This window comes from Artibeus jamaicensis, unplaced genomic scaffold (assembly GCF_021234435.1).
Source record: "Artibeus jamaicensis isolate MK-2021 breed Jamaican fruit bat unplaced genomic scaffold, CSHL_Jam_final scaffold_3307, whole genome shotgun sequence".
NCBI lineage: Eukaryota > Metazoa > Chordata > Mammalia > Chiroptera > Phyllostomidae > Artibeus > Artibeus jamaicensis.
This window is the reverse complement of record NW_026522040.1, coordinates 4,324,078-4,343,976: the sequence shown is the minus strand read 5'-3', so window position 1 is coordinate 4,343,976 and position 19,899 is coordinate 4,324,078. Positions and strand designations below refer to the sequence as shown.

The 19,899-nt window shown below is 50.4% G+C and overlaps 1 protein-coding gene across 3 annotated transcripts in view; it reads right to left on the bottom strand.

The window, feature by feature from the left end:
• PLXNA4 (plexin A4) overlaps positions 1-19,899 on the bottom strand; it is a 440,676-nt gene that overhangs the window by 143,419 nt on the left and 277,358 nt on the right. For all 3 annotated transcript variants that reach the window (XM_053657100.1, XM_037165822.2, XM_053657101.1), the window contains exon 4: positions 3,224-3,355. In XM_053657100.1, coding sequence (XP_053513075.1) covers positions 3,224-3,355 — 132 coding nt within the window. The remainder of the gene's footprint in view (positions 1-3,223; positions 3,356-19,899) is intronic.

Below are 19,899 nucleotides of genomic sequence, written 5' to 3'. Positions count from 1 at the left end.
CCTTTTCAAAAATCTCCCATTCACATAAACTCGTTTGTGGTTGAAAGAGGCTTGTCAGAAATAACAAGATACCCATTTCACCTTCATGGCTCTAAAGAGACTTCAGGAACTACAGACAAGATACCAAATATTGTAACAAAAGATGCTCCCATTGCTCCTGTCGTTCAGGAAATTCCAAGGGTTTTGGTAGCTCTGTGCCAGGAATGAAGATGAAGGCCTAGTATATTTCTTATCATAAATTACATGATCACTATTAGGTGTGTTATACTATATGATGGGCACAGCACATCTATAATATTACTGTTTAGGAGATGGTTAATGTAGGTTATTTAAGTGCAAACAGTAAGTTTACTTAAATAAAAGTACAAAGCAAAAAAAAATAGTTCAGCACAGGACAAAAGTCATGGCAGTAATAAACAGATGCCCAAAGTTTGGGAGATGTTTTTTTATATGAAGTGTCATTTTTTAATTATCTAAGTTCAAACTTGGAAATTAATATAAGCAATAAATAATTTATACCAGTCCCTTTCTTTCCCAGTTACAGTTCACTAAAGACACTGGGGATTCAGTCATTCACTTATCCACGCATCAAATATTCATCAAGGGCCCATCCGATAAGGTTTGGGCAGACGAAGAAGCTACAGGGCTGCCCGCCCGCTGCCCCGTGCAGTCTGTCAGGAGAAGAAGACGAGGAAGTCGTCATCTCAGCCCGGTCTAGGAGGAGCTGAACTCAGAGGTGTCCGACCACAGGTCAGGAGTCACAGTCCCACTGGGGACTGTGGCAGCGGAGCTAAGTTTTGAAGGACAGGGAAAAGTTAGCCAGATGAGAAAGGGCAGTGCCTCCCAGGCAGGGTGGACGTCATTGCTGAGTGTACACACTGTCAGTCTGCAGAGTCAGCCCTGCTAGTGTCTGACCCATTGTGGCTGACACCAACCCACCAGCGACAGAGGCTGCAATCAGTCCTGAGTCCCTGGGCTGCCTGGCATATCTCTGGTATGTTCATCAAGGTGCTCTTGCCTTGAGCTCTACTTGGTTTAGTAAAGCAGTCTGTGGGTTCTTGATTTGCTCTCCCTGGGGCCAGATTTCTGCTCCCTCCCCACCTTGGCCTTGACTTGGATTCCTGCACTTCCTACCTATTCGATAGATCACCCAGAGTCTTGACGTCACCATTTGCCTGATGACAAATATGGCCAATGTTCAGACACTGCTGTTGCAACAGCATAAGAAGAGCCTGCACTTATCAAGCCCTTATGATATGCATTATATCATTTGGTCATTGGAACAACACTATGAGATGTTCTTATTACTTCCAAGTGATAATTGAGAATGTTGAGTCTTTAAGAGTTGAAGGAACTTACTTGAGAACATGCTTAGTAAACGGTGGAGCCAAGGTGCATGCTGAAGTATTCTGCGACCAAGATGTGTACAATTAACCACTGTGCTACACCACCACTCCCCACAGTGGCTCTGCACACCCACTGGATACCAGTGCTGTTGGCCCAAGAGTTGAGGGCCTTGGGCTAGTGACTTGGGTGACAGGCAGCCCTCCATCTCTGTGAAGAGCAGCCCCAGAAGGGATGAATGGCCTAGTCTTGTCCATTCCCGTCTTCCTTTCCTTTCCAATAACCAGAGCTCCCAGCCTGCCTCATGACCAGCCTGAACAGGTTCTAACCACTGACCACGCTCTCAGAGATGTAGACTGGCTGAGGACAAGGAGATCAGAACCCCAACCCAGTTATCAGAAGGGGCTCCACATAGCTTATATTTTCTATCTTTGGAATTCCTTCCATGTTTGAAGTCCTGGGTCCAGAAATCCTGGCTTTCAGATCAGGCAAGAAATCCTGAAATATTCAATGCCTTATGGAGATCTTAGGTCTTCTCCAAAGGATTCATTCCATCAAGGAAAGCTGCTAACCCTCAGTGTGTAGGGCCTTGGAGGGAGGCAGGGGGTGGGGCACGGGGGGCCCTTGAAGGGGAGCAAGAAATGAAAGCAAAGAAGCAGCCTCATACCCAGTCCTGACTCCTGGGGTAGAAAACCTTCCCTCTCGGCCCTATGTCAGGCCACTTTCCAGGCAGGGCAGCCTCACCACGGCACCACAATGGGTCCCAGTGTGGCTGAACAGGGAGTCCCACACCAAGAGAAGATGTCATCGAGCTCTTGGGGAGGGTGGAGCTGCTGTGGGCTGCCAAGGCATAATGCACAAGCCCTGTGGGTGGCATAATGTGGCATTTATCTCCCTCTCTGTGCAGAGAGGGGACAGGAGGAACAATCCAGACTCTGTCAGCAAGGTCCTCTGGGGAGTTAAGGCCTCACTAATGAAGATGAATAAGAGGGGGGATCTGCCCTTCATGGCTGCTGCCTTTGCTACATACATATTCATGGGCTGGAGGGACGGCTCCTGGGAACGATCCATCCTCCATGGAGATGACAGGGGCTGAGGTGTGGCAGTGCTAATCCACACTTGGGGTGGGTGTGTCTTGTGGGGCAGTGAATAAGGACTCTCCAAGAAACAGTCTTCAATACGTGGAATTTCCAAGGCAAAGTCTATTCCTTTGCCTGCTGTAGACATAGAGTTCTGATGTGAGTCCAAGAAGCCCTGAAGAACATAGTTCTCAACTGAGTTCCAGAAGCAAGCCCGATTTTGCTCCTTCCAACTCAGCAGCAGCTAGCAGCAGTCCCTGCCCCGTATCTGCTCTGCCGGCCTTGGCCCTATGGAATTTGCTGGAGGTCCCATGTGACAGGTATAGGTACATTCGAAGGCTTAGGATACAGGCTCTTATTCTCTGAACCTCCTTCCATCTGGCTCTTCCATGGTGTTCCCTTAAGTAGGACTTTTAGGAAACAAATCCTTGCCTACCATAGACTTCCAGGGCTTAGAAAGATGACCTTGGTAGGAGATTAGACACTGTTGGGGAAACACGGACAGAACACTTGGGCATCTGCACCACGTGTCTTCAGAAGAGAGGAAATGTTGACTCAGAACCTATACACACCATCATTTTGGAAGTTAGCGGATTTGTTCTAGAGTTATAGATATTTTGATATTTAAAATGTTTCATTTCCTGTACTGGGGAGCTCAGCCTCATCCCCAGGCAGCGGAACTGGAAGAATACACGCTGAGCCATAAATCAAGTAGCAGCTGGCCTCCTCTAGGTTTCAACTAAGCCGCAGGCTAATACTTAGTTGCAAGACAAATGCCTACAGAGCTCACCCAGCCTTACCTGCCTTTCTGACATGATGTAGAGCTGCTCGTGGTCCTTGGAGAAGGCCATGTCCCGGAGCACAGGGCCAGGGTCCACCACCTGCATGGTCTCGTACTGCAGGGCATTGCCCTTGGGCCCATCCACCCGGATCTGAGGAGAAGAGGGAGAGGAGAACCGAGGTGAGTTCAGATCCCGCCCTGCTCACGGTCGAGCTGCAGCCCAGACACCCTCCCAGCAGCCAGGGCAGAGGCAGGAAACTGTTTCCATAGTGCCCGGAGGCCAGGCCCCGAAGAGCAGGAGGGCCCAGTGTGTCACGGCCTCATGCAGGGAATGGCAAAAGTGGGTGGGGGGAAGGGAAAACCCAAACCAGGCTTTACCAAGAACCGGTATTATTTTTTTTTTGCTTCCTGGCACCTCGGGTAAGCTTTGGAGAGAAGACGGTGCTGGTGGTGTGGAATGGATCTGGGACTGGGGAACAGTGGACTAACTGAATCTGCATTTAATCAGAGTGTCATTCTGTAACAGAAAGGCAGCAGTATTTGCCATATTTATGAGCATAAAACATGTAGGTACAACTGATTTTTTGAAATTGGTACCCAGCTACCTCTGTTGCACCTTGGAGGCAAACCAGGCAAGGGGTCCCTGGTTCCCTACTTTCTGGAAGTTTTACACCAAGTGGGCTCATGCTGACTGTTGAAACCAACAGCTCATGCCTCAGATTTTGGAGTAGTTGGAGAGTCCTGAAACCTCCTACAGGTTCTACTTGTGTCCCCAGGGAAGGGGACTTGGGCATTCCAGGAAAATACGCTTCAGGCATGAGTCATCCTCAACCTTCGGAGAACAAAAGTACTTAGCAGATAGATTGTCCTTGTACTGTCCACCAGTCCTTCCTGTAACTGTTTAGGCAACTATGCCGACAATCAGGAAAGAATTTTGCCCATGCCCGCCATCGCTAAGGACAAATCTAAAAAAGCTGGGCACACTCTGGAATCAGAATTGTCACAAGTCGATTCTGAGCTGACAGGTCTTACATGATCCCTCCCCAGTGCTAGTAATGCCACTCACGTATGTCAGGACTGAATGTTACCAGCAATGAGGGAGGTGGGGAGAGGCAAGAGCGAGGGGATTGCCAGACTTGATTAGATACCATTTGTATAAGACTATAAAATACCCACAGTGCAATTCTAGAGATTTTAATAACAAACCTAAAGAAAAATACTATTCTAAATATTCCCACTATGGACTCTTATTTTTAATTTTTAATGTCTAATTTTTAACTTCTCCCAAGATCAAGGAGAACACAAGAGTTATTCAGGGGGACTAAATTACTGTGAGGGCACCACAGTGATGACCACCGACTGACTATATTGATTCACCTGAAAGTCGGCTGGCTCTCATCTTTGCTGAATTCCCCCAAACTCTGACAGCAGGGTATTTTGTGATTTGTGTGTGTGATTTTAAGTTTATCTTAGAATCTGTTTTTTTGTTTTGTTTTTTTAACTTCTAAGCATTATTTTAAGCTCTTCCTAGACATCAGGAAGGCAGTTTTGCATATACTTCTTCATTAATATACCTCTCAATCTTAAAACTTTGGTGTTCATCTGTCATAACTTGCATGACCCCTCCAGCATCCATTCCATCCTCTCTCCCCTTTTGGGTGGTATTGGAACAACTCCCTGCTTCCTGGGTGGTCCCTGATGGGCCTGAGCAAATCAATGTAATCTCACTCTCTTGCCACAGTGATTGAAAGATAGCAGGCCCAAGTCAATCAACATGTGTGATCAGAGCAAATCAGAGTCTGTGGTTCATGATGGGAGAAGAGAGGATCTTTCCTTACCCTCAATAGAATCAAAGAAAAAGGGAGCTCAAAGAACTGTTGGCAGCCCTTTTGTGCCAACGAGGGGAGCTGGAACCAGAAAAGGTCAAGAGCAGAGTTCGAAAAAAACAAATTATTTTTTGGTGATGTCCCTGAGCCACTGAATTAAAATAACCCCAAAGCCTTTCCTTTGTTGGGACTTTCTTGTTACTCAAGAGGTTTCTTGATTGTCAAATTAACATCAAAAGTCCTAACTGATATACAGATAGTAGATGAAAAAACATGAGACCCGGGTACATTAAACAGCTGGCCTGAGCTATAGAATCTGGAGAGAGAGCCCTGATGTGAGAGACCTGTTCCTTGATGGGTTTCACAGTTGGTTCCTGGGGGTGTGACCTACCACAGGTAGCCAAGGTCACTGTCTGTCTCTGGGCTATACAATCCCAGTGGCTTTCACCAGTTATTCCTGATAGTGATGCTTAAATACTTGAGGCTGACCAATATTGACTTTTAAAAGTGAAGAATATATTGATGAAGTTAAAACTCCTCTTTGCTAATTTCCCATTAAGTTCATTAAGCAACAAGAGCAACAACAACCAAAAACTTGTAAAGGAATTGAAGAGAGATCTGTTTAGCTCTGAAAATCAAAATGCCTCAAATTCCAATAGCCCTCCTGTTGCGCAGCCCACCCTCAAGCCACCAGACATCTACCTGGCCTGGCCTTGACTTAATCTGAATGAAACGGGACTTCATGCAAAGCCAATTGGGATTATCACCCAAGTCTGACTGCATGGTGATGGCCTTGGCCCCCAGCCCAGCCGGGCTTCACCTCCAGCTGTGAGCCACCTCAGGAACAGCAAGGGGAGAGTGACAAGAGTGACACTAAGTACCCTGGCTGCTCTCCAGGACCCTGAGGCTGTCTCCAGGACCAGGCTCCCCAGGGGAAATTGGATTCAGTGCTTGAGTGATCTCTGTCCTCTGGCTTCAACTCCACTGCTCTTTAGCATGAGGTGTTGCGCTGAATGTGGGGGGACATCAGTGGAAAAGCAGGGACAGAGGGCTGGACCAGGGAGCAACCACAGGGCCAGCTCTCACAGGCCTGGCCTTCCCCAGGGAGGCGTGAGGGCTCCCCTTCCGTTCTCTGGGTAGGAAATCTGTTACTGGAAAGACGGGCAGGTCTCCCTCTTCCTGACCTCACCCAACCTACAACTCGGGTCAGAAAACAGAGAGGAAGGCATTCAGTCATCCATCTTCAGGAAGAATCTCACATAAAACATGGACAAAAGGTATCTGTGATGGGACTTGCTGGAGAATCATAACATTTAGAAGGGATGGACCAGTTGCCAGCTCTCGGGCTGTTACAGTCAAACAGCAGCAAGAGTGGTGAGTGACTCGGTCGCACTGTGTGTCAGGCATGACGCTTGGCATTCCACCTGCATTTACCTTCGCTTTTCAATCTCACCGTAATGATGACAGTGGGATAACTCTGCACAGCGACAGATGGTTATGAGACTTAGTGTGATGGCCACATCGTAAGGTATGTACATGTTGAATCACTATATTGTACACCTGAATTGAAGATAATATTGTATAGCAGCTATACCTTAATAAAAAATTAAAATAATAAATCTCCTAACTCCATGAGGTAAGCATCACCAGTATCCCCTTTATAGAAGAGGCACAGAGACAGTTAATAACTTGTTCACGGTCATGCAGCTAGTGCATGGCATGGCTCTGACCCACACCGAGGTCTGCCTGATCCCCGTGCCCATGCTTCTGTGCGTGTACACACTACACTCTTGGAGAGACAAGTCTGAATCCCTTCAAGGGCTGGGAGCACCGGTGAAACAGAGCACCCTGGGGGAGCCCGAGGGAGCCTGTCTGCAGCACCTGTCTACTGATTTCTTGGGGGAGAGACCCAGGCCCAGGAATGAAGAAGAAGCTGGTGTAAATTTTCCAATCCAGGCTCCCTTCTATTTGTGTTTTACACCTCTCGAAGCACTCTTAAATAACACCGTTTCATCTGACAGTTGTAAAGTGTGTGTGACGTTGACTGCCAGCATCGACATTCTCATTTCACCAACTAAGCAGCTGAGATGGGGGTGTTCTGCTACTTGCCAAAAATTTAGTGATAGACCAGGGACATTCGGGGCTAGAACCCAGGCCTCCTGGCTGTGGAGCCCTGGCACTTGCTCAGCACTTGTCTCTGAGCTATTTAGATTTTCCAAAAGCCTTTGGCAAGGTTCCATGTGAAGAGGGTATTGAAAAGTAACAAGGCTCCGTGGGACGTTGGGCGGTGTGGCCACAGAGAAAGCGCCGAGTCAGAGACAGAAGAGGCACGTTTCTGGGTGGAGAAGTGGCAGCTTGGGGACTCTCAAGCGCCACTGTTATGACTAGTCTCAATGTTAGTTTTTATAAGTGGTCTGGAGAAGGGAACGGGAAAATGTGCAGAATAGTCTGAGCTCTTAGGGGTAGCAGGAAAGCCAACGAGTAGATGAAATGCAGGAAGATGGCGTATCCTCTGCAGGGCCAGGGGTGAGGGCAGCTGCGCGTGGGTGAATAGACCTGGGACTGAGGGTCATGGGGTCAGAGGTCAAGCCTGCTGCGGCCAGCATGGCAGCTCCACCTCGTGGCACAGGACCCACAACTGGGTTAGTGCTCAGTAAGTAGTTACTGACAAGCGTTGGTGAGGGTGTGGGGAACAGGGAATCCTTACACACTGGTGGTGGGAAGATCACGATGGAAAACAGTATGGAGGTTCTTCAAAAAATTAAAAATAGAACTACTACACAACCCTGCAATCCTGCTCTTGCGTGTATATCCAAAGGAAATGAAATTAGTATCTCGAAGTGGTATCGCTACTCTCTTATTCATTGCAGCATTACTCACAATAACCAAGATATGGAAAAACCTAAATATCTGTAAATGGATAAAAAATGTGAGCTAGAGATAGAGATATAAAGTTCAGCTTAAAAAATAGAAGGAAACCCTGCCATTTGCAACAACAAGGATGGAACTGGAGAACATTATGCTAAGTGAAACAAGCCAGACACAGAAAGACAAATTCTGCACCATCTCATTTATATGTGGAAGCTAAAATAGTCAAACCCACTGAAGCAGAGTAGAGTGCTGGTTGCCAAGGGCTGGGGGGCAGGGCGAGAATAGGAAGAAGTCTGGAGATCTAATGACAGCATGGTAACGATAATCAACAATACTGATTTGATTTGTATATTTGAAATTTTCTAAGATAGTGTAACAAAAAAAAGTGCGGGGGGGGGGGCGGTTCTATGAAACTAACTTCACTGGGCGATCTGACCATAAATTTCCAACCACTGGTGAGCAGTCATCCCCCAGGCACACAACTTTGTAGTGCAAGGTTTATCTTTGCCCCGATCCAGCCCCAGCCATTGTTCCTGTGCATCCGGATTAACACACCTGGGAAACAGGTGTGACCGCCTTCAAGCGAGCGCATAATTGTTCGCTATCCTGCAATCCAGTCCCCAGCTTGCTTTCTTTCAACCTCATGTAATCTGCTTACCTCCCTTCCTTAATTTCAAACACAGAAAAGAAATTGTAAAATGGTCTCTTTCCAGAGCAGCTGAGATCTTCCTTTCTACCAACTCTCATCAGTTTGGGCTCAAATAAACTCACAAAAATTCGGAACAGGTCTGAACACTCTTAACATTGACAGTAGACCTGAGGTGTTTGTATCACAGAAATAAAATGGTAATATGTAAAGTGATGGATATATTAATTACCTCGATTGTGGTGGTTATTTTATAATATATACATACATATTTTATATATGTGTGTGTATATACCCCAAAACCAAACAAGTTGTATACCTCAAATATATACAATTTAGATACATTTCATTTGTCAATTATACCTCAATATACATAGGTGTAAACATCAAGTTGCATACCTTAAAGGTATAATTTATACACAGTTTTATTTGTCAACTATACTTCAATAAAGATGGGGAACATAAGTAATTATTAAATAAATGACCAACGATCGACTCCTGGAAAAATCGAACTCCCGTTCTATAACTAGACGATGGACTCTGAGCTGATGGAGGTGAGATGAGGTGAGTGAGCTCAAGGAGCGATCACGGCGTGATCAAGGTCAGAGGCAGGGTGACTCGGTGTTACCAGCTGCTGCTCCTAATGCTCCTCAGCAACCGAAAAGACCAGCAAAGGAAATATGGTGGCCAGTGGCTCTGGTTTACCCCCAAGTGCCGGGGCACCCTGACGCTTGGAAAGTGACAGCTCACCACAAACGAGATTTATTATTGCACGTTAGGATGAATAAAATTTACTATTTCACACAGTGCAGACAATATGTGGGGATCATCAAATCAGCAAGAAAGGATGAGAACAACAGCTGGTTTTTTTTAAGGTAGAAAATGTAGAGAGGCCACTAATGTAAATGTGGGTGTCTAGAAGCTGTTATTCTCTGAGGCCGACGCCAAGGACAAGCCACGTCCTGAGCCTGTGAGTCCCTTCACAGAGCGGCACCCACACCCACTCGTCCCCCACATGCGTGCAGGGGATGCCAGCTGCATTCTGGGCCCCGAGCTGGCTGCTGGGGAAGAAGGTGCATCTCAGCCCTGCCCTCCAGAGGGCCTGTCTCCTGAAGGGCTCAGGTGTCACGCAAACAAGGCCAAGTGGCAAATGCCACGACGGGGCTCTTCACAGGCCTCTGTCCCTTCCTCCCAGAGACCTGGCTGACCCACTGGAGTGCGACCAGGAATTACCAGCCCAGCCCTGAGCGAGGCTCAAGGGGACATGTGTGTGCAATCTGTACGAGAAAGGGCGACCAATATGGGGCCTGACCTTGACAGTCAGGCGAAAAAAACACAGAGCTGGTGATATGGGATCTCTCCAAAAAGCCACCTTTGGAGGAAAAATGTCCTACGGCCCTGGGGAGACTGGTCTGAGGAGGAAAACGAGCGGCACTACAGACTTTATAAAGACAGTGCACACCGGCAGAGGGAGGCAAGGGTAATAACTCGAAAGATGGGGTTCAAGGGGGAAATGCCGCGGCTCCACGCAGCACTGTCCCGAGAACAGTGTGAATGTGCTCTGTGTGGCGGGGGTGCTGTCCCTTCAGGCTGCCCCTCGGGACAAGGGGATGCTCTTCTCCAAACACTCTGGACAGCAGGGATAAACACCAGCCACAGAAGCGGGACACATATGCAACAGGAGATTTCCTAGTAGCCGTCACATTTAAAAGAGAAACAGGTAAAACAGATTTTAATAATCTATTTTGTCCATCCAGCGTGCTCCAAATACAGCATGTGAACACACACACAGTATGAAACACCGCTGGTGAGATCATTCACATTTGTTTTCTCATGCTGGATCTTTGAAACTCAATGGGCTTTACATGTACGACAAACCTCAGCTGGACCGGCTGCACTTCAGATGTGGGAGAGCCACAGGTGGCCAGTGGCTACCATACCGGTCAGTGTGATTCTAGATTACTGGGGGCTACTGTCCCAGGGCTGCTCTCAGTGGAGCTCTCCCCCACTCCACTGACCTGCCACAAGACCCTGTGTCTCCCAGGACCTTCCATGGGTAGCACGATGCCCCATGGTCTTCTCTGTTTTGCATCTCACGGCTGTGAGCTCCAGCCAGCTGTGTGGCCCCATCAGTCTAAGGAAGTTTAAGGAAACCAGGCACAGCCACGTGGGCCTGGTTCTGGGCTAGGCTGTCACTCAGCAGGAACCCCTGCCCCCTGAGCGACAGCCAGAACACTTGACAGCTGCTGGTGGGTGTGGACTGGCCAGTCGGAAGATCCGGGTTGGGGGAGTCTTCCAGCTACGCCAGGTAACACAGCAGGGGGTGAGTAGGAGGGTTAGATGGTGCAGACACTTGGGGCCTGGGGCACGGCCAAGTACCACTCACATGGAGTGTTTCATTATTTAACACCCGGTGAGTCACTCACAACAGTCCAGACCTGGAAACCACCTAAAGGTCTGTGGACGGATGGAGGTTGCCAGCCATGGCCGAGTACGTTCTGGAGATCTAACACGCAGCAATGCGACCGAAGTTCACAATACTGTGCTGTGAACTTGAAATTTGATAGAACGATGTGTTTTAAGTGGTTTCGCAAAAGCGAACAACAAAAAGAAAACGGTAACAGTGTGAGGTGATAGGTTGGTTAGCTTGACTGTGGCCATTACTGCACAGCGTGTATGTATGTCAACATGGCAGCTCCTACACCTTAAACACACACAATTTTAATTTGTCAACTATGCCTCAGGGGCCATGAGCCCGCACTAGGACGTACTGACTGAGCATCAGTCCTGCCCAAATCAAGCAGGAACCTCCATCAGAGCGCTTAGCGGGCACCAGTCTTCTCCTCCGCGTGGCTCACCAGGTACAGGCTCCTATGCCCGAGGGCACACACAGGCATGCCCGCCCCGCCTCCCCAGCCCCTGGGTCCCAGCCTGGGATCTCCCTCTGCAGCGCAGCCCCTGCCTCCAGCCTGCCCAGCAGCAGCGCCACCACCTCTCCCCACCCTGGCGCTGCGAGTGGCTGGGCCGCCAGGCAGACTGCTATAGAAACATCACAGGGTGGCCTCCACAAAGGTCAGCCATCCAGGGAGCTCCTGGCAGCTGCTTGTTTGTTTATTGGAACATTATCTGGGCCAGGCTGTTTATTTACATCCACTGAAGGACTGAACAATAAATACCGTCTTCCCGTAGCAGGCAAATGCTTGCACTAGAGCGTTCTGGCTGTCGTCTTGTTTGGAATAATCTCCCTAATGAGCAAACGACGCTTTTTGTCTTTAAAGATGCAGGCCACCCCCTGGACTCCCCCCTTCTGTGCTCCTCTTACCTCTTCCCAAACTTCCTGGTCAAGGCTGGGGTTCCAGGCTGGGCCCAGATTCAGGAAGGTGGCAATGGGGTCTCATCTGGCAGGTGGGGAAACAGAACTAGAACTGGAAACAGAGTCTCCAGATTAAACCTGGAGACTCATGTCTGAGGGCAGCTCTGAATTCTCCACCTAGGCCCTCAAACCTCAAACCGCCTGGAGGTGTGGGTGGGGGGGTTGATTAGGCCTCCTTCACAGATCCAGGTGCCCCCCACATTTGAGGGGTGCCAGAGCCTGACTTAGACCTGTTCCTCACTCAAGCAGACTTCTGCGGTGCTCAGAATCCCCAAGGCCCCTGTGCAGGTACCTGTGAACCAGTGAGTTTACAAATTGGACACTGTGGTGGCGGATGGGGGTGCAGACTAGAGGAGGCAGGTGGGGGACCCAGGCTCTGCTTCTCCTCCGAGCTGTGAGCACATGACTTGGGCCCTCGAAGGTGTCCTGACCCTCTGTTCTGGCCTTGACCCGCCTCCCGCTGAGGCAGGAGTACAGGTGAGGATCCTTGGTGGTAAATAAATGGCCAGGATCTGCTTCTATGGCACAGGGGAGGGTGATGGTGTGTCTCAGAAGGAAAAAGAACAGTACACCTTTGGATCTTATTTGTGCAGTTGGTGCAGTCTGCCCCGAAGGCACTACGTGCCATAAACCCTGGTCATCATCAGTCAGCACCTTGCCACACAGGTGACAGGAAGAATGAGCACACAGGGAGTGTGGGCATCAGGAGCTCAGCAGGGGCTTGTTTGTTGAATGAATGAATGACTGTAAGAATGAATGAATGGATGAGCTAACTCTGAGCCTGAGTTCCCATGGTTGGGACAAGCAGACATCCATACACACTCACAGACACAAACATGCAAACCATGCACACAGATGCTCACTTTGTCTCTGTCTCAAACACTTGAACCCTAGAACTTCCGCTTATTAATTCTATGGCAATGTGATGGAGGGCAGGGATTCAATTCCTTCCGGGGTGAGGAGGAACCGAGGACGGTACGGCAGGCCAGCAGGAAGACAAGTACGAGGGGTAACCTGCTGCAGCGGACTTAAATCTCTTTGGGCGAAGGGGCCTCTTTATGGACAAGCTGCTGGGTTTGCAGGGCAGTGGGTGGGATGACCTCTAAGTTCCCAGCAGGCCTCCAGGAACTGGAAGTTTATCTCCTGCCAGGACAGCTCACTCACTCACTTCTTGTCAATACTCCTGTTACTCCAAACATCTGAACACAAAACTTCACCCGTATTGTCACTTGAACTTCCCCCAGTGCTTTTGTTTCTAGAATCGTAGCCCGCCCTCCCCTCTGGCATTTCCATTCTCCTTTCCCTGCTCTCCTTTTCCCTTTTTCCGCATCGCCTGTCACCTTCGCAAACACTACATAACTTATTTATTATGGTTATTGCTGATCGCCCTCGTTAGAAGGTAAACTCCACAAGAACAGAGATCTTTATCTCTTGTGTTCATTGATGTATCCCAAATGCTTGAACCACATGGTGGGTGCCCCATATGTATTGGTTGAATAAATGAGTGAATGGAAATGCTCAAACTACTCATCAACATCTTAATTTGTCCTCATGACACAGATCTTCCTTATTTTAGGGCGAGGGAACCAAACAGCTGGGGACGCTCTAACTGGGCGATCCAGTGGCAGGAGGTGAGCTGGGCCTGCCCACCCCAGAGACCAGGGGCCTGCGGCACCCTGTTCCACCACAGAGTGGACTCCACCTGCCATAGCCGCGCCTCCCTGCCTGAGTCCCTGGGCAGGGCCTCTGCTTCTACGTTCATGCGGCTGGACCTGCCCCGGAAGGGCACAAGGAGAGCATTTTGTTTCAATTTCCTGATTCCAGCCAGGAGGGAGAGGATGCAAAGGGTGTGAGCAGTGACTAATTAGGCCCCAGGTGTATGCACCAATCCCGAGCCCTGTTACCAAACATGGTGCGGACAGTGCGTCCTCCTGGGCCTCTCATTGCACACGTGTAAAGTCAATCAATGGGTTCCAGGTTGCCATTAGGACTTCCTGCCCTGCATTGTCCAAATCAGAGAAATCAGGGACGATGGCTTCTGTTCCTCCCCCAGCCTGCTTGGGTGGTGACATAAGGAATAAAATACAACTTTAGGCGAGACAGATACTGAAGAAACATAAAGGGAGGTCAACATGATTGATACAAAGGAAAGGCTGGAAAAAAGGTTCAAGACAACCTATTCCAAATGCAAAGCATTTAAAATTGGCCTCCCTGGCTGCACCCTCCCAAAGAGACTCATCAGAGAGAACCACATGTGTAAGGTACAGGCTTGAAACCTCGGTGGGTCAGCCAGGCCCGTCGCCCAGAGTCAGCACTCATGTGACTAGCCTATCCCCCAGGCCTCGGTTGGCCACTTCCCATGTTTATCTGGCCACACAGAAGCCTGGATGGATGACTCCCACTCCTAGGAAAAAAAGCAGATGAATAGACGGGAGATCTCCACCCGCTGCACACACCGAGCCACATGCCCCCCACACCAGCTCACCCCAGAGTTCGGCAGACGGGCCTTCACTTATCCGTGGCACAAAGGGCCAGAGTCCTCTGGCTCTTGAGAGGGGAGTGTGGACCAAAGCATGAGGGGTTAAACAGATGGTGTGAATCCTACCTTTGCCACCTACGAATCGTGTGGCCTTAGACAACCTACTAAACTTCTGCGTTTCACTTTCCTTGGATGAGAAACAGAAATAATAATGACAATATTTCATTGTTAGGGGAATATGGTAATATCTCAAGCATGCTTAGCAGAGTGAAGAATAATAGTTAAGTTTTTATAGATGCTTCCAATGATTACTATGAAGGCAAGTCAAATGAATCGATCCCCATGATCCCTGCTCACCCCCAGGGGCAGCAGCACCCCATGCGCCATAGAAGAGAAGAGAGGATGTGGCCCACAGGTTGGGATCCCAGCATCTAACAAGGTCACCAGGGGCTGGACAGAGAGAACAGGACCCTCGGCTCATCCCTGGGCCATCTGAAATAGACCAGAGGAGGGGCCGTGCAGGACAGAGGGCAGGGGAGAGCATGTCCACAGATGGCGTGTTCTCGTGGGCATGCTACTGACATGGCCCCAGAGACCTTCCTGTGGCTGCCCTGAACCGGAGGAATTTTCTAGAAAACCCTGAATCTGGTTCAGCTCGGGCGGGATCGAGGAAGCCAGCAAGTCGGTGTGGATGGAAGAGAGCATTTTCATGACCACGGTTCGGGCCAGCCACCAGAGGGGAAGCAGCCTGGCCTCACAGCGAGGAGAGACGTCCCTGAGCACCCATCAACCAGAAAGCAGAGTCAGGGCCGGCAGGACGCCGAGAAGAAGAGGACCCACTTCCTGAAGACGAAGCAGTGGCCCTCCATGGTATCGGGGACAGAGTCTCAGAGTCAGGACCCCTGGTTGCTCATCCACACTCCCCTACTGCCCCAGACAGACAATCTTCTCCTTGCTCTCCCCATGTTGTCTGGGCTCCATGTGCCCTTCTGTGAAATGGGGGGTGTCTCCCCCACGACCTTTGGAGTTGCGGGTGGGTGAGTGAATGGAGGTGCACCAGGAGGGCACGGAGCAGGTGGGCAGTCAGCCCTTCCCTTTGCAGAAGCCTCGCCGCCTCCGCAGTTGGATCCAGCAACTGCCGAGTGCGGTAGTGCAGCCGCAAGAAGAAAACCCCTGTGCGGTGGGCACATCTGGAGGAACCAGAAGTAGAGCGAAGGCTGGAGATGACGGCTCTCCGACAGGAGCTGTCCCAGGAGTTCCAGGAGCCCTGCCTGGCTGGTCCTAACTCAGAGGTGGAAGCTGCTGACGCAGAGCTTGGTGCTCAGTAGAAACAGTGATCAAGTGTTCACTGGATGAGGACAGTGGGCCCTGTCTGAGTGTTCGCCCAGGCTCAGACGCAGCTTCCCCTCCCCCACTCCTCCACGTCCCAGGTTTTAGCCATCCCCACATGTCCCATTCCTTCAAGACGCTGGTCTCTGAACATTTCTCACCCTCACCCCAGTGGTTTCCACCGTCAGGCTGCCCATCACATACTGTCATCACCCCCCAGGACTGAGCCAAACGCTCCACCCCGCCCCTCCCCCACGGCAGAACACCCGCTCATCTTCTGGTCACTCAGCAATCCCTGGACACTGTCTGCCCAAAGCAGCCGGAGGTGCCGCACCCCATTCCTTCCTCCATGAAGCCTTTCCCGCCCGGGCGGGTGCTTTCCTTAAGGAGCAGAACGAAGGCGTCCTCTCTCAGAGCCTGTTCACGCCACCTCCTTCCACTCTTCTCCTGCCTTCAGTTTCCTCTCTGCTTTTTCTCAGGCAGGCCACGCCCACCAGCCCCTCTCACTCTGGCCCAGGACCCTCCTCCCCAGGCTTTCTCCACAACGCCTGCCCCACCCGGACCACCTCCTCCTGCCCTGTCACCGGCAACCACACTTGAAGCCACTTGAGGCTGTCACGTGTTTCAGCTGGCACGAATGTCTATCTTTCTTGGCTCTCACGCTTTGAGTGTGTTCGTTTCGGCTGTGAGAGTGCCGGCACCTTGAAGGCAGGTCTGCGGCAAAGCATGTAAGCACAGGGTGGTGTGGCCAGGCAAGCTGGCATCCTGATTCTACTATTAACGTTTGCAAGTCCAGGCAGAATTTTTAAGATTGATTTAACATCCTTAGCTGAAATACGGGGCTCAGATATCTGAGTTCAAGGTTGCTGTCAGGTTCATCAGGTGTTCTTACTAAAGTGCCTGGTACATCAAAAGTCATAAATGCAGCCCTGGTTGATGTGGCTCAGTTGGTTGGAGCGTTGTCCTATAAACAGAAAAGTTTCGGGTTGGACTGGCAGTCAGGGCACACACCTGGGTTTTGGGTTTGGTTCCCCAGTCTGTGTGTGTGTGTGTGAAAGGCAACCGATCAATGTTTCTCTCCCTCCCTCCCTCCCTTCCTCTAGAATCAGTAAGCACGTCCTTGGGTGAGGAAAAAAGTCATAAGTGCATATGACTGTTAGTTGTGTCTAGTTCAAGTGGAATTGTGCTCGGTTAGTGAGCATGAAGACAAAGGTAAGATACTGCGATGATGATAAGAATGTAGCAGATCACAGCCCCCTAGCGAGGCCCCCAACAGTGCTGTGAACACCAGGGCTATTTCATGGGTGTTCAGTAAATTAATAAGGGAACATGTGAGTTCCATTAAGAAAACTGTAAGATCACAAGTGTCCCGGATTCCTCAGAGATTCTCCCAAGCTCACATCTTTCCGTGTTCTGTCCATAAAAGGCCATCCACCCTCTGGACCACATGGCAGCTCCTCCAGGGAAGCAGGTTGGTCAGGGCAGTGCCCCCGGCTTCTGGCTGGATGGCAGAGGGTCAGTGCAGTGGGAGTGGACGTGCAAAGCCCTGAGACAGGCGGGGGTTCAACTGTTGCCTATCTGGGGTTTATACTGGGATTTCAAGGTAGCCCTGGCTCCTGGGCTATCTAGGATGTGTGTGTGTGTGTGCGTGTGTGTGTGTGTGTGTGTGTGTGTGTGTGTGTGGTTAAATGAAGCTCAGAAGTAAGTATGCGATGTGTGCAATGCTTACTCAAGACTCAGCTCAGCATCACTAGAGGCTGACAATTCTCCCGTGTCTCCCACTACAGATTCAATGCCACCCCACCCCTGTGCTCCAAAGGCACTTCCCCGCTGATCACGGTGCTCGTGGCCCGTGACCACACGCGTCATCGTGTTTGTCCTTGTCCTCCCCTATGTGCTTCTTGAGAACAGAATCAGGCCTTGCTCATCTAACCCAAGGTCGCAAAGCCAGTGAGTGGGGCCCCAGCCAGTGTCGAAGCTTTCTGGTTTCAAACCTGTACTCAGCAACTAACACCCCAAACGCCCGTGTCCTCGTGTGACACGGCAACAGTGCCCACCTCATCAAAAACCACCGGCGCTTCTCTGGGAGGGGCAGCTCAATCCCCGCTCTCACACGGGTCTCCAAGTGTCAACTTAGTTCCTCCTCTCCCTCCCCACTCATCTCCCCTGGCAGCACTGCCCACGTTTTATTTACTTATTTATGTACTTATTTATTTATTTGTAACAGTGCCTACTCTGAGAAACACTTGGAGCTAATTCAGATGAGAGCCCAGGAATCCATGGGCCGGGGTGAGGCCTGTGAATGGTTTGCAGTCTGAGAGTCCCTCCCAGGGAGGCTGTGGGCCCGGCTTCCCCGGGCTGAGAACTCCAGCGAGGGGGTGGGGGTGTGGGGGGAGAAGGGCAGCCCTGTCTGGGGGTGACATCACCAGACGGAGCTGGAATGCACAGATGCAGAAAGCTGCGGGGCCCCGGGGCCAGGAGGGAGTTTGGCTGTGATATCACAAAGGGGCTTTTGACCGCTCTTCGTCCCGGGAAACCACAGAGACCCGGGTTGGAGCCGCCCCCACCCTCCGAGGAGAGGCCCAAAGACACTCCTCAGATTGGCCGGGTGACCTTTGAACCCGGTGAGGGAGAGTCTGGAAAAGGTGGGCGCTCCGGGCTGAAGGGCCTCGAAGGAAAAATAAAACAAAATCAGTGCCCGTATAGGACGCTTGTTCTGCCAGATGCATGCAGAGTTAATTGCAGAGAAATGCATTTTAAAATAAGATATTGGAAAACCATCCTCTCCGTCACCAGCCTCCATTATTACAATTATTCATACAGCATCGCCGAGGCCTGTGCGTTTCACAGCGATTAAGCCATCGATCCTGCGGCTCGGAGGCCCTGGGCCGAGCCCACAGCCGCCAGTCGGGGCCCGAGGGAGTTGCCTCTACCCACGCTCAGAGGTGGAAACCAAGGCCCAGGAGGAAGTAGACAAGAGCACGAGAATCAGGGGGCGGATTATTGATATTGAGAATCAATATACCGATACGACATGCCAATGATATCAAGGTAGTCGTAGTGGGAGGCTCATTTCTCCATCTGGGCTGCACTTCCAGGTCACAATTCTGTCTCAGGGCTCGCACAGGAAGTCACGTGCTGTGCTCACTAAGTGCACCGGCTCCAAACCCAGCTCTGCCCGGAACCGGCCCCCTGGTCTTTGGGAAATGAGTCCACTTCTCCAACCCCTGGTGTCTGCAGTCATACAATGGAAAGAACGACGGTACCTGCCACACTTGGCGAACTCACATGTTAGTAGGGAGAAAGCACTGAGCAGACGACCTGGCCCATAAGCAGGGCTAAAGGGGGTGCCAGGTGTCATCACAGGAGGACGTGCTCTTGTGACTCGTGTGTCCCAGTGACGTCGTTGGTGAGGAAGGGAGGGTGGTCTGGTTCCCCGGGAGTCTCCGCATTGAGACCCGTAGTAGGGCAGGTAGCGCTCATTGTTTCTTGCAGGACCTGAGGCAGGAGCTGGAGGCCCTGGGCCTCCCGCAGCATCTGGCCTCCTGGGTGTGGTTGGTGGACACCCACCTTCCCCTCTGGCGGTCACGCCCCATCCCAGGAACATACTTTCATGTTCCCACTATTTTCCTTCAAGTCCGGGGTCAATATGAAGCTAACAATGGTTACACAAAGTTTTATTTCTGAAGTGCATCTGAGTGTTGTTTAATGTATCTGAAAGATATGTTGGGGGAAGTCACGTAACGAATGATGGGAGTCTGGGACTATATAAAAAGAATTCTCCTTTATAAACCTTTCTGCTTTAGGAAGTTTCATGTTTCCAGAACATTATCCTTTGTGTTGGATGGTGTGGACAGGGAGACACCATAAATAAAATGGCGGTAAAAAACTGTGACGTTCATTTTGGTCTAGCCTCCAGGTAGTGGGAACTGAGGGAGAGAAGACGGATGGAAGGTGACGGAGCTTGAAGAATAAGTGACAACTGTAGTATGTCACACCTGGATGAGCCAGGGAACAATGGGACCAAGGAGCAAGCTGGGGGGGGCGTATACTGGTCTGGATGGGAAGGCAAAGAGTGACTCTGGGAATGTGACGTATGGCTAAACGACTGTGTCCAGTTGCCTTTGGAAACTCAGGACTGTGCTTGAGTAGAAGGTCACTGCTAAGGACT